We start from the raw sequence: 21,782 nt of genomic DNA on the forward strand, positions 1-21,782 counted from the left end.
ACACTATTTAGTTAGGTCTGATCTATATATTTTACGCCTGAGGGGAAACAGGAACAGGGTACGGGGAAATAATACTTGTTGCATATGATTAGCATAGGTGGTTATTTATTTCGCTAAAAATTACTATTCTGTGCAGAGTTGCTTTCATTTCACAGATTTGGTTACAAACAAAATATTTTTAATATACAATGTTTTCCAATAAGATTTTGATACCCCAAAGTAGCTTTTTGATTTCTGTAAATATGACATTGGAAGTCTTTCGCCATCAGTTAAGTTTACCGAGAATATATTACTCTAGAAGAGTTGCAGGTAATTCAGCACCGCTTTCTGAAGCTTAAACACAAACTTTCGAGACACACGAGAACTATCTTGTTTGACCTAATAGGGATTAGAATCGAGCAGTTCGAGCAACGAAGCATATCCACAATCCAACAGTCGGAATGGTAAAAAATTAGGGCTCTTTATCGCTACACATATTTAGTATACAGTAGAGTAAGTGTGGTTATTGTAAGCTATGTTAGATTAAACAATCAAACAAAAACGGACTAGTAACAACTTACAAAATGGCACACCAATCTCCGAGGAAGAATCCAATTATAATAGCAATGAACTAAACCAAACAATGAATCACGAAATAGAAACTCTTGGTCTTTAAACTAATTGTGAATCAAAAATGAAACGAGTAAAATCAGATAAAACCAAAAAACCGGTCAACCTCAGTCTTACACTAGCTAGCGAGCAGACAACAGTCTTTCCCAACAGTGACAGTGCAAGATATCGACACAACATCGTATTCAATAATCAATCTGCCGCAGTTCATGAGAAATGAACCGAACAAAATTCGAATTTTTCATATAATGTCAATTTGTCAATTTCTTCCTTGAATATGAGTGTTAAAGTTGCTGCACTCCTACAAGCTATCTGAATCGGCTTCGTTGTCGTGAATCATTGATCATATCCAGTTACCCTGGTATGCTATAAGGGTCCGCGCATTAGAATTAGTGAATAAGCAGCAAAATGTTTTGTTCAATGACATCGTAGTTCTGAAAACTATTTTCATTTTTGTGCGTAATACTTGTGTAATATATAAAAAATCAAGCATACCTGTTAATCTGAAGACCATAACAATACTGCAGGAAAGTAATGACAGTGGAAATGATTATGCAGGGTTGAAGAATAATGATAATGTGAATTGAAGTGAATCTAGAATGAATATCACTGGCAGTGTCAATACGAATGAATACATATAGAATGAGTTGAAGCTCGTTTGTTATTTTTATTTCTATGAAGATTTAATGCAACGAACCATCTGCCAAAATCGATCCATTCTCTAGATTTCTTTCCAATTGTAGGCCGAGGAATTGGCTTTGTTTAACTTGACCAACAAGATGTTTTTCAAGGTTTCCTCTGCAAGTTTTGTACGATGGTTGGATAATACTAGACAAAGTACACTGAAGACGTTCTCTACGTAGACTTGGTTTGATGGAGTAGACAGAACAACTATGGCCACTGTATATAACTCTGTATGCGTTGTTTACGGCTCAACCAGTGATCCCAAACATTATAACTGTTACATTGACGTGGCTCTAAATCAAGCGAGTGAAACTACAAAAATTTTATTTGAGAAGGTCTATTTTCCGTATCCACGGATCCACCGAATATCTCGGTAAGATATTCGTTGAAATCATCGATATCTTCGAATACTCGTTTGCATGTTGTAGAATGATGATATCAAATGTTGGTTAATTCGTTGCTATGTTTCATTACTGTATCTCTGTAACGATATGAAATTTATAAAGCAAGTGTGTGGGATTTAGGAGCGTTAATAGGTAAAGGGAAGGCAGGGGTGTTTATAAGAAATAGCTTGAATCAATGTTTTTACCTGTACTTTCTCTTCAGGTGAAAAATATATAAACCCACGATAATTGATGCGTGGACAAGATATAGCGCCATTTTAAAAGCTCTAGACATACAACCTTGTCTTTAGCGAATTTGACAAATCAGGTACAAATGAATTATCTTTAATTTTTCGGACTAATATTTGATGTTTTTGTTTTTTTTTCAGCTCGTTTATTTTTTTTCGGTTTGTGTGTGATTTATTCACAACATCTAAAATTGCTAACTATAGAGTGTGATTGGTTCGTTCGTTGAATTCAACACATAGTTCTGTTGAAATATCGTGTCCCTGATCTCGTTCATCCGTATCGTTATCGTCGTCTAATTTCTCAAATAATGTCATTTCCAAATCGTCTTTCAGCTTTTCGACCGCCGCAGCCATATTTGTTCCGTTTTCTACTACATGGGCTGAAAAGTCCCGGGATTTTAAATGAAAACAATCGTTGTTGCAGAAAGGATCACGATTTGCAAGCGTGATTCATTGCATAGCGATTGAGCATGTGGTTAAACCGCGCTCTATCATAAATGTACAGAAAAAACAGGAAGTGGGTTATATCTATGGTATAACCGCAAGGGTGACGTAGGACTATCGTTGATTTAGAGATCATTTGTTTGAAGTTGAATCTAAATCCATTCTTAACGAAAGAATAAATGAATATTTGGGGGACTTCGAAAACGAGAGCGTTACGTTGGAGGCTCAAGGTTTTATGCATCCAATATTGGATACAAAAAACCTTGTTCTGAAGAATAATCTTCAGAAGCTTTCCTGCTAACTGCACTTGATTGACAAATCACAAAACCAAATGTATGTGGTCGCAGTATTATATGGATAGAAAACATCTATACTTTTATGGTTTATAAAATTACGCTTTCTTTGCTTTCGTTCATTTCTTACTCTACTCTCGCACCGTGAGGACTCGTTTGTTTGGGACCAAGCAGACAGCTCGTTAGTCTTTCGGTGGTAAGGCACCACGAAAGCAGCTCGGATAAGCGCACCAGGAAGTGTGAAAAATATATGGATATGGATTTTATAGTGAAGAATATGAAATGCATGACATGATGTAGTGAATATTTCCCCATATCGAAGAAATCACTTTCATGAAACTGCATTATAAAATTATTTGTGTACGAATGCCGCAATCGATAGTCGACTCTAATTTTCGCTGGGTAATTTCCTCGGAGGGCTCGATTCCTCCTTTGAGCCTCTTTTGAAAAATCCAAAACGAAATGTATTTGGTCGCAGCATTATATGAGTAGGAAGCAAATAATCGCTCGAAAATTAAATGATTTTCGCGATGTGAAACATTTTCCATTTTCAAGTTATGCATCCAATATTGGATACGAAAATTTTCCACTGATGGGGAAAAATAATATTCAGAAGCTTTCCTGTTAATTGCGATTGATTGAAAAATCACAAAACCAAATGTATTTGGTTACAGTGTTGTATGGATAGAAAACATTAAAATAAACTCTTTCGCATAAATGTATTTTTCAATTCCCAGGGGAACTAGTAGATTATTTTTCAGCAACGATGATAGCAACGACTGTTCCGCGCGTGTATGTGTGTGGGGCGGCTGCTCCGATGTTTCAAGCGGAACCGTGGCATCACTTTCCTCCTGATGGATCCCCTTCTGGCCTAAGGTGCACAAACAGACTCTTGGTGACACCGTTCATCAGCGCTTTCAAGATAATTGAAGTTAGCTTCACCACAACAGCGACAACATGCTCCAATCGCTGTTCAGTTATAACTGAGTGGGTTTACGAGCGGCGCTCGCTTATATCCCGATTGGTGATTTCAATAGCCTGTTTTGAAAGCAATTTTAAGGCTATTGAAACAAGTTTTTGAATGAAAAAGTAACAAGTAGATAACGCATAGACATTTTATCTTTCGAATGAAGTGTTTGTCATACCATTTCGTTCAGTTGTTTAAGAGCTATTAACGCCCAAAATCTCGGTCTGTGGCGTAACGCTTTCGTTTTCGAAACTTTTATTTTACACCCCGTTATAGAAATGAAAGACGTAGTCCTACGTCAAAATATCATAAACTCCTCTGGCTAGTGATAACTCGCCGGAAAGGAGAAGTAAATAAACAAAGCAGAGATAGCACAGAACAGCTCATCGCACTATATGCGGTGAGTGCAATAAATATAAGGCCCCGTATGCGATGAGTACAATATATATTTAGCATCGGAGCATATCTCCGATGATGATTAACGAAGGACGGGAGAAATTCCAAATAGCTCACTTAAGCAGGTACAGCGGCGGCGAGGCTCGAAAATGCCCTTTTTCGAAACCGATATTTAGCGCTAAGCGTTGGATTTCCAAAAGGGTCTTTTCGTGGCTAAAGGCAGATGAACTGTATTAACGCCTGCGGAGCGTTATTTTCATTGTGAATTAATTTTGACATAGGACTATGTCTTTGGTTTCTGTAGAGGAGGGTAACTCAATGAAAAATGTAACGATTCATTAAATGTTTTCAAACGCATATTGCTCAAAATCGTTATTGCGACATATGTTGTGTTGCATACCATTAGATAGGAAATTTATCCAGCTTTTTCTTTTGGTTTAAAAGATGAAAAGAAAATGTATTAAAAAAGTTAAACAATTTGACTATTGAAATGGGTATGTTTTTTGATTGCACTAATCACTCGCTTTCCTCCCTGACGCAACGAACAATCGTTTTGCCTACATTCGAGCGTTAGTTCACAATATAAATCGATGCGTATTATGAATTATTTTCCATTTGTCGGTAATAAGCATTAATCAGTTGTTGTATGTTGTTCAATCAGTTCGTGCTCAATTCACGTTTTTATCGTGTAGGTCTTGCTACTAACAATTCATGTAATGTTGGTCCTGGATATCGATATGTGATTGACATGTTGTTTGGTAATGTAAAAAATGCAATTGAAAAATTTAACTGGCTGCTGATTTTGAAGTTCGAAAATACTCATCATTCACCCGTTTCATTTCATCGAATGCACGTGCCCAATCTCCTTTCCCTCCTTTCCTATACATGAGTAGAACTTAGCACCCAATGAGATCAGTTCACTATAGCAGCTACATGAACTTCCCAAGAGAGCGCTAATGGCCATAGGATACTTAATATTAATCACCTGGCTATAAAGTTATGACAACCCTCTACAAATAATGTTCCGGACAACGTGGCAACGAAGGAAAAATGCTATTTTTATTTAGAATATAATTCTGTAGTCCTAGATTTATTTCACTCAGGCTTATTATTAGCTTATTATGTAGATCTTAACTATTTAGACTTGTGCTCAAAAAGGACAAATGATGACTCCTTGTCTTCTTCTGCATAATTTAATAAACAAAAGAAAAGGGTAGTAATGACTTCAATGGTATTTTTGTGTACAATGTGGATCCGGATTCTACCACGTTATCTCATCTAACCCGTTTAAAGGATATAAGTTCATACAGGAAACGGTTTTTTTCAGGGCTGCCATTAGATGTATCGAAAGGAAAAAAACAGATTTTGAACAATGAAAATACTCAATTCAAATGCAATTACTACACACAATCACAGTACAGGGAAACTTCGATATAACGTACCCTCGTTATAACGTACCCTCGATATAACGTCACTTGATATAACGTACATTTTACCTCAATATAACGTACACATTTCCAAAGTGTAAAGGAAAACATTTTTAAATATTTTTTCCTGATAGAACAATGAATTATCTGTATTGTGATGCCAAAACAAGTTTTGTACCTTCAATCAATCCCGAAATACAGCTGGTTTCGTGATTCCGGATTCTAAATGAATCAAACTTTAATCAACAGTACGAAGGAAAACATCATGAGAAAGGCTGGCTTCATCTCCTGATTGAGGTTATTCATTAACTTTACCAAAACACCAACACAATAATGTATTATAGACTACGTTTGTGAGTACTTTATTATGCTTCGATATAACACTTTGATTGTCGGAAAAATATGAGTTTTTCGATCGTGGTTTTAAGGTTTTTTTCTGCTGATTAAACGAACTTTTCGTGTATTGTGTAGTAACGTTCTGTTCGCCTAAGGAAGAGGAACAGGCTTTATTCTATGCTCGCCATAATACTCAATCCATAGTAGCAGACATGGAAGCAGATTTAGCGTTACTAATTGAACACTTCAATGGTGATTATCTTACTATCAATCTTACCAAAACAAAGTATATGGTTTTCCATTCGCCACGCAAAAAAAATCTTCCAACATCCTGATCCGTCTGTCTGTAGCTTAACGATTGAAAAAGTCGCATCATTTAAATACTTAGGGCCATATCTAGACTCACGTCTCTCTTGGGACACCCACATAAACCACGTATCGAGTAAAGTTTCAACTTTAGGTGGTCTAATGAAAAGAGTACGATGTTTTGTGCCCAAAGAAGCGTTGTTGCGATTTTATTACGCATGTATTCATTCCATTCTTCAATATCTAATAATTGCCTGGGATCATGCTGCTAAGTCAAAACTTTAAAAAATCCAAACATTGCAGAATAGATGTGTAAAAATAATCTTTCACCTACATTTCTTATATCCGACAGATGCGCTCTATACCAGTATACAGCACAGAATCATTCCTATTTTAGGCTTGTATGATTCACAAACAATCATGTTTGTACATAATAATTTACACAACACCAAATTTCACCACAACATAAATTTTTCAACTCGAGTTAACCATCACAATACTAGAAATGCCAATGAACCAATGAGAAGCAGAGCATGCACGAACTTGGGTCTTACACGTATTATAAACTACGGTCCATCAAAGTTTAATACAATTCCTAACGACTTGAAGTCTACAGCTAACAGCAATATTTTTAAAAGTGAGCTTAAACAACATATAAACAGGAACGTAAACGAATATTTCCTTCAAGTGTGCCAATCATCCAACCATGTAGTACTATTTTTTTCTGCTATGTTTTAGTTTTTGTTAAACGTTATCATTGTAAAATTTTGTTTTGTATTTTTTCGTGAATCCCTTCAAAGGAACTATGTTCCACTGGGATTTCACTGTTTCTTTGTCTGTAATTATGCTCTTTGCGTTTTTTAAATGATAGTAAGTGTCCACTACCACTGTGGGGGTTAGTGGAGGGTAAAATAAGAAAAACAATTTGATGCAGCGAAACAGTAAGTTTGAAAACAATAAATGAAATTAATTGCATTTTAATTTTTGCATGTTGTGTGAGGTAACGTGGACACGTTTCTGTGGGGTGAATTGGTCCTACAGGTTTGAAGCTTTTCTTTGGTCTAATTGATTCCAGATACCGCTGAATTACAAAAAAAGGATGGGCAGACAACGTTGAAGAAGTAGGAGCTCGAAAAGCAGAGCAGGCCATTAAGTACGAATTTTTATTAACCAAGCATCGAAAGTGTTTGAAAATGCTCGAACAACAGTGAAAAAATCCATGCAGAATTCGAAATGGTCTCAATGCATTTTTTCTGGTGAGGAATCTGGCCGAGACATCTGGTATCGATCCCAGAAGAATATTACTGTTTGAAATATTATCGTGGATTGCTTTACATAAACATTATAATATATTTGGTAGTTTGAAGCTTGGGATAATGATTAAACATTATTGATTGGGAGAAAACAAGGGTAGCTAAGTGTACAATGTGATTTTTTTATTTAGACCGTATTGGTTTGTGAATATTAGGAGATTTGCTTATGGGGTCCAAATTCCCCCCATTTCCCCTAAATACCCTTACACAGCCACTTGATTCTCTCAGTCATGTGTTTATATGCATATATTGCACAAAGGGCCATACTATGGCACACATATTCTAGTGTAAACAAGTCTGAGCACAAAAGAATACAATTTAGGGGAGTAACACACCTTAAATGTCCAAAAATTAAAAAAGCTGGATAAAACAGTACAAATTTGAAAAAAGCTGGAGATTTTCTGCCTTTGGCTGGTTTACTAGTATGCTTTGAAAAAACTGGCAATTTCCAGGAAAAACTGGAAGGATGGCAACTCTGATGTCAAGACCAGGGTTACCATATCTACAGAATAATCTGTATTTCTACAGATTTTTTCGATTTTTTGAGACCAAGAATCTGTAAATACAGATTACAGATTTTTTGTGTTTTACACAGAATATACAGTTTTTAAAAAAAGTCCAATAACAGTTACGGCTGGATGTTAATAATATTTTTCCCATCTCACTAATTTTATTCATATACGAGGAATGGCTATTAAATAACGAGACTGGTTACGAAAAAGGGTTATATTTTAAAAATAACGGTACAACGATATGCTCCCCTTCAATATACTCCCCTTGGCTCCTCACACACCTTTCCATAAGTTTTTTCCATTGTTCGAAACAGTGCTGAAACTCTTCTTTTGTGATTGCGTGTGAGCCGCGTCGCTTTTTCCTTCGCCTCTTCCACGGACTGAAATTGGGTACCTTTCAACACGGATTTGATCTTGGGGGATAGAAAAAAGTCGCATGGGGCTAGATCTGACGAGTACGGGACATGTTCGTGCACTGGAATGCCCTTATCGGCTAAAAATTGCTTCACCGACAGCGCGTTATGGGCAGGTGCGTTGTTGTTCGTGTTTTTCGTCACACATGATTTCCGACGCGCACTACAAACCACGTTCCATTCAAACAACTGCTGCTCGCAAACTACGATAGTGACACAACGTGTTTTCGTACGTTTATAACAGACACTTCAAGCTACCGAACGCACTATTCGTTTTCCCCCCCACCCCTCTAGGGCGCCCTCCAGGGGCGCAGTCTCGTTATTTAATAGCCATACCTCGTAGCTTTCGAATCTGTTTAAATGAGAATTACCTGTTTTCGAAACTTATATGTTACATGATAACCTACATTCTTATGCCAGCCTCTGCATTATTGGTTAGTGTTGTCTATATAAATGAAAATAGAACGCCAAATGCACAAATGGTAAGCGCAAAAACTCGAGTATGGAATGCTCCGATTCGAGTCGGCTTTATTTTGTTGTATTCGTCTGCCCGAAGATTTTTTTTTTGAAAAACTTTGAGGAATTATATGTCCTTGAATGACATCGTTGTAGTTCAATTGGATTTTGCGTTTGTGAAATTAGACTTCGTTTTCCGTTGGTGTGAAGCGAAAATGGCAATGGATTCTCAGGTGGAATAGCACGCTTTGAAATTAAAAATTATGAATGAAAACTTACTTTTCTGTATCGAACATGTATTCCATGTAACGGAGAAACATGTTATTTGCAAGTGAATCAAGAATCTTGAGCGAAAATTATGTCTGAAAATATGAGTTTTAGAAGAAGTACTAGAAAAAATGTTTCTAGTAAAAGGAAATTGTAATGGGCCAATAAGGAGATAAATCAATGAAGAGCTCTGCGATTGAACCCACAAACGTTCAATTATTAATAAAACGTGAATGTTCGAAAGAATTCATATCAAAAAATCAATTTTGAGCGGGATGAGGTTCGCCAGGTTAACTAGTAATAAATAAATCACACTGTTTATCTTTTCTTACTTTAGCACAGAGAATGCAAAATATAAAAGGGCGCTCATATTTACCCCTGTTCTGTATTTCAATTGATTCGAAATGTTTCGAACGACCTGATAAAATTCTATTCTGTATTCCGTTCGAGTTGTTTTGCATTTCCCATCGAACATTAAATGGGCAAAACGTTCGTAATAGGGAATGCGAAATTGTAACACGAACGAAATGTAAATCTGGCGGAATGCATAATCGGGGTAATTGTCGTGAAATTTGCTTTTCTTTCAAAGTTTTTTGGTATATTTAAAAAAATATATATCTAAAAGAAGGATCGAGACGCCTTGACGCAGGATTATGCATTAGAGAATATATGGGGAGTACATATAAAAAAAAAAAATTTTGTGTGTTTCATGCTCATTTCATGACATTTCATGACGGTTCCATGATTTGTGATGATTTTGTACCTATCGATTTGGACATTCCCTAATAATCTATTGCAATGTAATTATAAAATTTCTTATAACTTATAACTTATAACTTATAACTATTTTGACATATTAAAATAGTGTTGAAAAATGAGCATCTTATTTTCCATATATTCGTGTAGACCGCAAGGCGTTTCCCTAACATGGACTAGAAAATCGGTCTAGTCGAATTAGAAAACACATTGCGGTCTTAGAGGCGAATGAACTCCAAAGTTTAAAGTCTATCAAAAACAAAGAATCAATCAATCATTGCGGTCTAGAAATTTATAGTAACAATTGAAAATGCTGAATTCGTCCACAACGACCGAAACAAACGTTTTAACGATTTGATGACCAAACCTATTTCACTGTTTTTTGAACTACGTTATGTTATTGATTGTTGAATTTAATAAACAAACTAAAATACCTGAACTCACTCAGATTGATTCGGAGGCCGGAACACTTCATCTTACTCTTTTTAGCAATATATGCTAAGAATAATACATCAATGAAAAATTGTATCGAAACCTGTCCGTATCCTAAGCATTAGCTACATAGTATCTTTATGTCCCCTTTTCAAGCATTGGCAGTCCTCCAGTTTTTGAATTGTTTCCTCATTATCCTATCTTTTTATTACAACTATTACATTTTTGTGTGCCTTAACTTAGACATCATCAGCATCGTCTAATCAATAATAACTATGCCAATCAATTATGCTAAAGCTAACATCATGCTTCGAAATTGGACTTATAAATTTAATACAGATTTCAATACCGATTTTTTTGAGAAAAAACTAAGATAAAAAGATTTTTTCAGACCAAAAACACAGATTTATGGCAACCCTGGTCAAGACATGAATAGCTATGAAGTTACCTATGTTTGTTGGGTACCAGCTATTATTCAATGTTGTTCTTGGTACCAGTATTAATACCGCTGACCGAAAGAGCGAAAGAATCGAAAATCGAAAAGAATTGGTTCACTCAGGTTAACGGTTAGCGACAGAGCCGTTCATCAAAGTGAATTGCTTTGTCCATTTCTACTCCATGATCTGGTTGCATATTAAGAATTGTTCTACATTTGCCGATGGTAAGCACTTATCAGAATCCAAGAAGAGGAGATTACTTGGAAGATGGCGACATTCTATTGTCCCCAGAGTTTCGAAGAGAGCCTGGTTTAACCCTTTGGGGCACGGTGGTATTGAAAATGTCCCTTCTTTTTGAGGCATAATAACGCATGGTGTGAAATTTTTTGACCCACCTAGAAATATTAGAATAGCTGCGTGCTCATACATTTTTTTCGTAACCTTTCTATTTTAAGTAGTTGGCAACACCATTAGCAAATGTCAGAAATATATTCGATTGCGTTGGCAAGGTTTATCGTCATATGACAACATACCAATTTTGTTCAATTTTGAATGATATAAAATTTCTGTGCAACATGGGTATTTTTATTTTCTGAAATTCTGTGCCTCAAAGGGTTAAAGGGTTTAACATGAAAGAACTGAAAGAACTTAACTGGCTGCCGATTGAGAGATTCGGCAGGGTATACTCACGCTTACCAGTTCGCTATATCTTATCAAGAAGTACTAATAATTTTATTAAGGTAGCTTCTTCTTCTTCTTCAATGGCACTAACGTTCCTAGAGGAACTTCGCCGTCTCAACGTAGTATTACTTGCGTCATTTTTATTAGTACTTAGTTGAGATTTCTATGCCAAATAACACGCCTTGAATGCATTCTGAGTGGCAAGCTCTAGAATACGCGTGATCACAGTGCAAGTCGGAGGAAATTTCTTTGACGAAAAATTCCCCCGACCAGAACGGGAATCGAACCCGAACACCCGGCATGTTAGTTATGACGCTAACCACTCGGCCACGGGAGCACAAGGTAGCTACACTTTCCCAAATCCACTTATCCATCCCGCTTTCATTTCGTTATAAATAAACAGCACCCGTTGGCATAAGTTTACTACAGAATCCACACAAATTTCACAAGGCAGCTCTCACGGTTATAAGATGTTTTATCTGCATCACCTGTTGATATAATTATTACGAGTCACCACAAGCAATGTTTCAGACAAATATAGTATCGACGAGGCAAGCTAGCTATTTCAACTTAAGTTTAAGAAAGCAGTGTAAGATGACGGCTTTTTATCATATTCAACTGAATTGAATAAACGAAAAAAGGCGACCGATCGATTTACATTACTGTAGGGGCGGTTTTATTAATAAGGATATTTATATACATTTATGAACACCGAAACCGGAGAATGTCGAGTTTTTGTTGTTGAAAATGCTATTTTATTTATTTTATTGTTTGTGTGATGATTATTATGATTTATTGGTTCAGGATTTTTGCTACCACTCTATTCCTAAACTATCGAAGTTTATTTCAGTTCACATAACAAACGATTTTTCTAGGGAAACCATTTTGGGTTTCGAATGAGTTAAATTCACGAATTTTTGAGACCCAAAAACTTAATTCAAAAGCAGTTGTCTTCAAAGTCCTACGTCAAGTTTCCGTCCGTGCCTCTAGACCCAGACATTTCTACTTTTTGAGAGTATTTTTATTTGCTGTTTTCTTAGGGATAATGAATCGATTGTAAATAATACCCCCTTATTTACAATCGCTATCATTAAGTTTCAAGGGCGATATAATTAGGCATAATATTATTCAAAAGGCATTATATGCGCAATTTCCATTTCCTAGACCCTTCTTCGGTACACTCGCTGAAAAACTCATTTGTTTGTGTCATTCGCCAGTCATTTCGGGGAGATGCGTGCCTAAGATTCTACACGCCACATAGTGGGACCGGAAGTTACCTCTCCCCCACTCAAGAGGATACGATTTCGTGCTGTAACGCTTTCCAGACAGAACAACTTGTAATCTCAGGACACGTTTCCGCTACACACACAATTCTGCAAACAGAACATAAAAGAGTGCGTCGCGCGGCAAAAGTGTATAATTTAAGTGGCTGACAACGAAAGAACATGGGTGTTATGTCCCCCCAGCGGGGTGTGAGATGGTAAGTGTTTGCGGTCTCTGCTTATTGGAGAAATGGAAATGTTGCTAGCCAAAATTATACGCCACTTTTGGCACTTTTCCATATCGATTGAATTACTGTAACATGAAACTTGAAACAGGTTCAATACCATTTAGGAAATGTGTTTTAAATAGATATTCTGGCAACACTTGCATGAATAACACTCCCATTAACATTTGGAGTGCGACCTCTAGATACTACACCTCTGTTGCGTGTGAAAATAACAATACTTGTATCAAGCGGTCACTTCAATCACCGTTTCTCTTACAGTTATTCTCGCTTGTGTGTAGAATACAATCTTTGTCTAGGGGAAAACTAGGAGTTCATGTATACATTAGGTATTATTGCTTGTATATAATATTTAACATAACCTACAATATAGAATTTACACTTTCGCCAAAAACCATTAAATTTCTTCACTCCTTCCTACATGTTATCCCACTTAAATTCACCTTCCGATCCCTGAGAATGCATCGAAATAAGGGAATCTGAAACACACAAAGGAAAGGAACACCAGAGTATTAATCCTTTCGGTGTTATCCGTCGATGGGAAGGGGAATGTAAGCGTCTCATTAGTCTGCCAAAAGGCAACTAACTTCTGGATACGTCACCAAGCGGAGCTTGTGATCATGTCCCATGTGTGGGTGATAATTAAAATTTTAATTTAAATTCTTCACAAGTGGGAGTTTAACACGACGACTGAAAATAATACCCATAAAAATGCACACGAGTTTACGATTGCTATGATTTAAATTACCAGTCCAGTATTGTGTAATTGTAGTAAGTCAACCTTTATTCATCAGATGAGGATTTTAGTTGAATTTTAATAACACTACTCCAGAAGGCTTACAGATTCGTGTTGGAATATGATTTATATGTACGAGTTTGCAGATCTTCTGATTCGAATACCATTAGACGTAGGACTACGTATCACGTTGTCATGAAATATTTAAACAACAGTTCTCGGATATTGCATGATAATAACGCGCCATCGCACCGAGCCCGAATTGTACTGAATTATTTGACCAAACATCAAGTAAATACCATCGAGCAAGCACCGTGTTCACTTGATATGGCCCCTTGCGGTTTTTTTGTTGCCCAAGTTGAAGCTGCCACTTCGTGAAAAGAGATTTCAGTCGAAGAACTCCCGGTACGCACAGCTATCATAGAATCAGAATCAGAAACACTCTCCCAAATTGTTCGGATTACGGAAAGAAATTCTTTGGATCAACTTCGCTGTTAGTAGATCAAAGCTACAAATATATATTTATTAATTAAATTCATATTTTTAATAGATTTACCCTTTTACATTTAGTTTCTCTTCCTCCTGCAATAGATTTTCTGCCTCGCAAGATTGCCTTTTATCTGCGAATCTTAACCCACGTGTTGTTCGTTTTAATCCGTTTTGTGTCCTGTGGCTGTAGTTCCACAAATTCACTAGTTATATCTATTATTTTAACTAGTATAATCAATTTAGGAATAACTTTATTTTAACTTGTGATTTTTAAACACGTACTTTCCACCATGAACCTTTCATGTTTTTTGCCTATTTGACAATTGACTAGTCCGAGAGTCAGTTGTAGCTCGTTTTTCGACATGTCTACTATTTGACGTTTTTGTGTTTCTGTTTTCCGACGAGGCTGCTCGTGTTCCCTGCGGTGTTGTTTCTAACATATCCCCGGCCCGTAATCCTGGTTCGGTCCCCTGATCCGGTCCAGCGTTACCCTCGTCAATCTCCAACACCGCAAGCTTAGTTGTTGGCCGTCTATACACTCCGCTGCTGGTTCTTACCCAAGCCTGCCGAACCCTGCCGTCCTTTGACACTATCGGCTCGACCACGACTCCCCGAACCCATAACTTCCGGTTCTTACCGTCTACTACGTATACCAGGTCACCTTTTTTTAACGGCTTTACTTCGCTGAACCACTTGCTCCGCTGGTTAATCATCGGCACGTACTCTTTCACCCACCGCTGCCACAACTGTTCAGCCAATTCTTGGGAACGATAATATGCATTGCGAATGGCCTCCGCCGAGTGAGGAGGTGGTGGAACCAGAAGCGGTTCATTTGGCGACACTCCTCGCAAGAAGTGGTTTGGGGTGATTGTATTGGAAGCTTCTTCGGCTACGTACACTAACGGACGAGAGTTCACCATATCTTCAGCTTCGATGATCGCTGTGTGGAGGATCTCGTCTGTGAGTTTCTTTCCATCGAGAATGACCACCAATGCCTCCTTTACCGTCCGTACGAGGCGTTCCCACGAGCCCCCCATGTGGGGACTGGCAGGTGGAATGAACCTCCACTTCGTGCGTGCATCAGTGTAGGCGTCTGCGCATTCTTCTTCGATTACCCGAATGTTCTCGGAAATCTCCTTTCCGGCTGCCTTCAGATTGGTTCCGTTGTCCGACCAAAACTCGAGTGGCGTTCCTCTGCGACCCACGAATCTTCGAATCGCCATCAGGCAGGAAGCTGCTGTTAGGTCGCTGGCGACTTCGAGGTGTACCGCACGCATTACAAGGCATGTAAATAAGACCACCCAACGTTTTGGATGACTGCGGCCAGAGGATACCTCCACGGGTCCGAAATAATCCACCCCGGTATAGCAAAAGGCACGCTGGTATGGTGAAAGTCTTTGGTTTGGAAGCGGAGCCATTCTTGGTGTTCGCGGTTGATTTCGGTGCACTTTACAACACAAACAGCTACTCGCCACCTTCCGTACTGCAGCGTTGATATTTGGGATGAAGTACCGCTGACGCAGCTCATTCTTTACGGTTTCGCGAAAACCGTGCCCATATCGCTCGTGGAAATGGAGAATAATCTTTCTTGTAACCTCGTGGTCCCTCGGCAGGATGATTGGGAAGCGTAGTTCAAATGGTAACTCTTCGGCATCCCCGGTGCGGCCTTCCATCCGGATGACACCATCAGGGTCCAGCAATGGAGTTAACTTGTAGAGAGGACTGCCCTTTTCTAGAGGGTACCACTTTGCTGCTTGCCTTTGCTGATTTTTCGTGAGCACTTTGAGTTCGTCTCCGTATGTCTCTGCCTGAACAATTTTTATAAGAAAACATTCGGAACAACGAAATTCCTTCTGCTTCAGCGGTACGCGAACCATAGGGATGGAAACCGGGAGCAACACCTTCACTTGCGCCTGCGTCGGCTTAAGAGTCTCAATTGGCAAACCTTTCACCTTCCGCCTGCAGTTCGAGATGAATCTGAAGACACATGCCACCGTTCGGACTAATACGCTCCACTTTGAAATCCGCTTGACATCAACCAAAGGCTCCGGAACGGCAACATCGTGGAACAAGTAATACGCCCTAAGCTCCTCCGCAGTATTCGCTGAAGGTCTGGATTGCTGAGGCCAGTCTGCTTCATCCTGGTATAAGAAACATGGTCCCTTGAACCACACGCTTCCCGTGTCGAAACTCTGGTCACAGCTCCACATCGTCAGCCTGTCAGCGACGTTATATTTAGTTGGCACCCATCGCCAATCTGTCAACCTGGTGAGGTCTAAAATCTCCCCTATACGGAATCCTACGAACGGTTTGTATTGCCGCTGGTCTGAACGAATCCACGAAAGGACCGTTTGGGAATCGGTCCAAAAGAACTTTCGTGATATTTTGATGCTGTGGCTGGCACACACCGTCTTCGCCAATCTCGCTCCCATAACAGCGGCTTGGAGCTCCAGCCGCGGAATCGTCAGTTGCTTCAACGGCGCCACCTTCGTTCGACTCATCACCAACGCACACCGAATTTCTTCTCCGATCGTCACCCGAAAATACGCCACGCAACCAATCGCTTTCTCGCTAGCATCGGTGAGTATATGAAGTTGGACATCGGTTAACTCATCCGATGAAGCGTCCCCGAAGTACGCCCTCGGAATTCTGGCTGCTTCGATCTCCGGCAGTAAGTTTATCCAACTCCTCCACTTGTTGTGCGATTCTTCTTCGATTGGTTCGTCCCACTCACAACCGGTCCTCCACAAATCCTGCACCAGTATTTTGCCCTGCACGGTGAATGGTGACAGGAATCCAATCGGGTCGTACATGGACATTATGTGGCTGAGGACGCTTCGTTTCGTGGGATGCTCATCATCAGTCATCCTAGGAGGAGCGGTGAACAGGAAAGCATCATTTGTCGTGTTCCAGGATACACCCAAGACGCGTTCGGCAACAGAGCTCTTGTCCTTGAAATGTACAGTAGGACCAACACATTCTTCTCCCATCTCACGTACAAATTGCTCCGAGTTGCTCACCCAATTTCTTATATGGAACCCACCGCGTGAGTGAATGTACTTCACCTCCCTGGCCAGCTTTACCGCCTCCGCAATAGTATCGGCGCTGTCGTAGTAGTCATCTACGTAATGGCGGTTTGCAATGGCTGCTGCCGCTTCCGGGTACTGGCTGGCAAATTCACCTGCGTTCAAGTTTTTTATAAATTGTGCGGAACACGGCGAGCAGGTTGCCCCGAAAGTTGCAACATCCATGATGTAGACCTGAGGCTCAGGATCCGCTGAATCATTTCGGAACAGAAACCGTTGTGCATTTTTATCTTCTTTCCTGATTTTGATTTGGTGGTACATCTCTTTGATGTCACCACCGAAACCGTAGCGCCGTTCCCGGAAGCGACAGATGACCGATGGGAGCGAGATCAGCATATCTGGTCCCTTCAGCAATTCCGAGTTTAACGAGACACTTCGGACAGCAGCTGCAGCGTCCCATACAAGACGCACCTTTCCGGGTTTGCGTGGATTCTCCACAACGTTCAGTGGAAGGTACCACACTGTTGCCGGATCGGATTCGGACAGTTCCTCCTCGGTCGCTAGATGCGCGTACTGTTTCAACTGGTACTCCTTGACTTGTTGCCGTATCTTTTCTCGAAGCTGTGGTTTCTTCTCCAAGCGTCGTTCTAATGTCAGCAATCGCTGTTTTGCCATGTTGTAACTATCAGGAAAATTTCTCTCGTCCTTCCGCCAGAGCAGCCCTGTTTCGAAGTGATCGCCGACACGAATAGTGGTTGTACGCAGTATCTCTCGGGCTCGAAGGTCTTCTTCCGATTCTGGAACGCCAGTCGGAGATACACCTTGTTGTTCTAGATCATATTGGATTCGAAAGATGTCATGAAGTTCCTGATTGGTGACCTCTTCCGTCATATGAAAATTGACGTGTTGCATCAATGACGGGATCTGCTTCTCAGGCCCGTAAATTGTCCACCCTATCTTGCTTCTCACGCCAATCGGCTCACCGGGTCGACCGATCCGCGCTTCCAGCGGAGCGAACACGTGAAGGTTGTCCAGGCCGATTATAATCTTCGGATCTTCGAATTTTGAATCCGCTACCGGTAGATCACGCAGGTGAGCGTAGCGCTTCGTAAGTTCTTGAAAACGCACTTCCTGTTTCGGGAGCACCAGTTCGGAAACTGTGCGTGCTCCAAGCAGTAAAAGTTTTTTATCCGAGTCCCTTGCTGACAACATTAAATCGACTCGTCTGGATGCATCTTCGTACCTCTTCATATTGCCGGTCCACGACACAATTAATGGTTCTGGGGTCCCCTTTGCTTGGAGTTGGTTAGCGATCGTCTCCTCGATTAACGTAACTGACGAACCCTCATCTAGGAACGCCAGTGTGTCCACTGACTGGTCCCCTACCGAAAGCGATACTGGTACCATCCGGAAAATGATCGACCTATTGGAACGACTGTGAGTATTGCACTGCACTTCCAACGCCTGTACCGTCTCCTTGGTACGATGCAAAAGTGGATGATGGTACTCCTGACAATCTCCAACACTGCAACGCAGCTTGAAACTACAGCGGCTCTTTCCGTGATTATTGAGACATAGCACACAAAGCTTATGCTTTTCAATAACTTTCAGTCTGTCGGTGACGTTTAATTTTTTAAAGTCGTCACAAAATCTTACTTTGTGATCCGACCGTTTACACATCCAACATGGCTTGGCAGCTTTGTCACCATGTGGCCTTTCCACCTTGGGAGGGGCGGAATGCATATGAACGAATTCTCTCTTCTTTGCGCTCTTATTCCTTGGAAAGGATGACTCATTTAGCTCCAGTGCTGAGAACTCTGCGACCTCGGACACATCCGAGACGACACCGCTCATAAAGTCGGTGAACATACGAAGAGGAGTACCGTGGGAAAACCTTTTGAACCGCACCCAGTCAAGCTTGTAGTGTGGCGGCAGTTTGTCTACAAGTTCCTGGACCAACATTGGATTGTTTAAGTGGTCTGCCAGTCCGGCCGCTTCCAGGTGATCGCATAATTGTTTCACCGTAATTCCGAAGTGAAGGAAGGTCTCTAGCTTCTCGGCCTTTGGAGAAGGAGCTCTTCGAACCTTCATAAGAAATGCTTTGAGGAGTTTTTCTGGTTTCCCGAAAAGATTTCGGAGATCACTTATCACTCCCGGAACTGATTCCGGTAGGATCAATCGACTTCTGACCGCCTCGAGGGCCTCTCCCAGAAGGCAGTCCTGCAGACGCTTGAGATTGTCCAGGTTGGTAAACCCGCAAGCTTTGGTCGTGTTTTCAAAGCTGCTGATGAACAGAGGCCATACCTCGGGCTCACCTTTGAAGACTGGAAGCTGTTTCGACATCACTTGGCGTGCAGCAAGCTGGTCTTGTGTCAACCGATGCCCCGGCCCGTATGACCTCTGCTCCCTCTGATTTAGTCGGGTTGGTTCTTGCGGTTGCTGAACGGGTTTCCCATCTTCTTCTGCTTCTCTTTCGCCTTCATCCGCGGAACTACTCTCCTCCTCTAACAATGCTTTCAGTCTTTCCATCTTGGACAGTTTCTTCTTGGTCGGTTGATTATCCACCTTCGTAATTGTGTTCTTTGGATAGGCTCCTCTGGGATCACCTTTCTCATCTGGAGATGATTTCTGCTCCTTCAACCAATTCTTCACCTTTTCATCGGCTGGGGCTTCTGACCGTCTGTCTACTTCAAAGCCGCCGCCCACAGCACCATCCGCATCTGTCCATTTCTTAGCAGAGTTCTTCTTATTGATCTGGAACTGCTCACGTAGTGCATGCTGCTTTCGCAGGAATTCCTCTTCAGCAGCTAGGTTACGCTCCAGCATTTCCCTCTCCTCCAACAGCTGCTTCTCCCGTAGCTCTTGTTGTTGTCGGAACTCCTTTTCACGTAAATCTCTTTCTTGTTCCATACGCTTCTCTCGTAGAGTTTTCTCCATGACCAACCGTTTTTCACGGAGCTCCTTTTCTTCTTCCAGCTCCTTTTCCATCGCTGCCTGCTCCTCTTCCAGTTGCTTTATTGCCGAAATCACGCTCTTCACCGACCCGGCATCACTTTTCGATCCACTCTTTGTCTTGGATTTTGTTTTGGGCTTTTGAACCTGCAGCAGGTTCGCGCATTTCGGGCAACTCCAGGGCCTTTTCTTAATTTCATCATCGACTCCAGCACATCCGTAATGCGCCCACAACTCACACTGGACCATATCATCAACAGTATCAGGTGCATCGCAGAGCAGACAATTCTTATCCGTAGAAGCATCCATTTTTGAGGTTATCCGTAAATCTTTGATTTTGTTCGGATTACGGAAAGAAATTCTTTGGATCAACTTCGCTGTTAGTAGATCAAAGCTACAAATATATATTTATTAATTAAATTCATATTTTTAATAGATTTACCCTTTTACATTTAGTTTCTCTTCCTCCTGCAATAGATTTTCTGCCTCGCAAGATTGCCTTTTATCTGCGAATCTTAACCCACGTGTTGTTCGTTTTAATCCGTTTTGTGTCCTGTGGCTGTAGTTCCACAAATTCACTAGTTATATCTATTATTTTAACTAGTATAATCAATTTAGGAATAACTTTATTTTAACTTGTGATTTTTAAACACGTACTTTCCACCATGAACCTTTCATGTTTTTTGCCTATTTGACAATTGACTAGTCCGAGAGTCAGTTGTAGCTCGTTTTTCGACATGTCTACTATTTGACGTTTTTGTGTTTCTGTTTTCCGACGAGGCTGCTCGTGTTCCCTGCGGTGTTGTTTCTAACACAAATCATGTTCCGAAGTCTTTCACTGTAAACTAGGAGGTTCGTAGTTCAGTACCAGGCGAACTGTATGAGCCACGTATGGACGACCTACACCATCCTGAAAGGGAAGCTAAATGAATCGAACTACTGAATAATGTCCCAGAAACGAGATAGATGATGGCAAGTGCCTCTAAGGAGAATATCCATGACCTCCCTCAGATAGTCTTCTTTGGCCGACGACTTCGTATTTTTGGAATCAATGGTTACCGGCGGCAACAACACAAATAAGAAGATTCAATAACGCGTTCAATCTAGTAATCACGCCTACTTTTCACTTCGGAAGGCTCTGAAGGCAAACATCCTTTCATTTTACACTGTTAATTGATCTGCACGGCATATTGAAATAATCCCTCTTTCAGAGTGAACTGATTTTTCTCTCTCTCATCTGCGAATTGTGGATGAGTTCATGGTGGGTAAACAATGGAGCCATCTATCAATGGTTTAACTACTTTTTTGTATCAGAAACAAGTTTTCACTTCACTTTATATGGACGTTTACGATAATATTGTGTACGCGAGCAACGAGGTACATGTCGGGTGGAGAGTGGTGGAGTGAAATCAGGTTGAATTCGCCACGTCAATTAGGACAACCATTTGCTTCAACTAGTAATGAATTGATGATCGTTAAGAGCGAGGATAACTTAAGAAGAAGTCATGTCTGGTGGCCAAAGCATTCGTTGTGACACAGTATTAAGAGAGGGGAAGACGTTTATGGAAGTAGCCCTGCTCGAAGCGATTGAGGGGAGAGTTGATTTTCATGTTTCGTTTTCGAAAATGTTGGACACTACATCTGATAAACGTCAATTAATTGCGGCAAGTCCAACGTGTCATAAGGGAATCTAGAAATTTGACTCGTTTACA

At 40.3% G+C, this 21,782-nt stretch overlaps 1 protein-coding gene and 1 pseudogene across 1 annotated transcript; both read right to left on the reverse strand.

Annotated features, from left to right (window-relative positions):
* Positions 1-1,330: 1,330 nt before the first annotated feature.
* On the reverse strand, positions 1,331-1,971 carry LOC129766180 (uncharacterized; annotated as a pseudogene).
* A 151-nt stretch (positions 1,972-2,122) lies between these two features.
* Positions 2,123-20,379, reverse strand: LOC129766181 (uncharacterized). The gene is made up of 2 exons (XM_055766682.1): positions 14,463-20,379; positions 2,123-2,304 (listed from the first exon to the last, which is right to left on the reverse strand). The coding sequence occupies exons 1-2, from the start codon at positions 20,377-20,379 to the stop codon at positions 2,123-2,125; spliced, it is 6,099 nt and encodes a 2,032-aa protein (XP_055622657.1).
* Positions 20,380-21,782: the final 1,403 nt, after the last annotated feature.

Source organism: Toxorhynchites rutilus, chromosome 2 (genome assembly GCF_029784135.1).
Source record: "Toxorhynchites rutilus septentrionalis strain SRP chromosome 2, ASM2978413v1, whole genome shotgun sequence".
In the NCBI taxonomy this organism is placed as follows: Eukaryota; Metazoa; Arthropoda; class Insecta; order Diptera; family Culicidae; genus Toxorhynchites; species Toxorhynchites rutilus.

Excerpts from the sequence above, each read along its gene's own strand:
- LOC129766181 (XM_055766682.1), bottom strand. The coding sequence starts at position 20,379 with ATGGATGCTTCTACGGATAAGAATTGTCTGCTCTGCGATGCACCTGAT. Across the intron at positions 2,305-14,462 it reads AAACACAAAAACGTCAAATA|CCCATGTAGTAGAAAACGGA; the intron begins GTAGACATGTCG and ends GGGACTTTTCAG.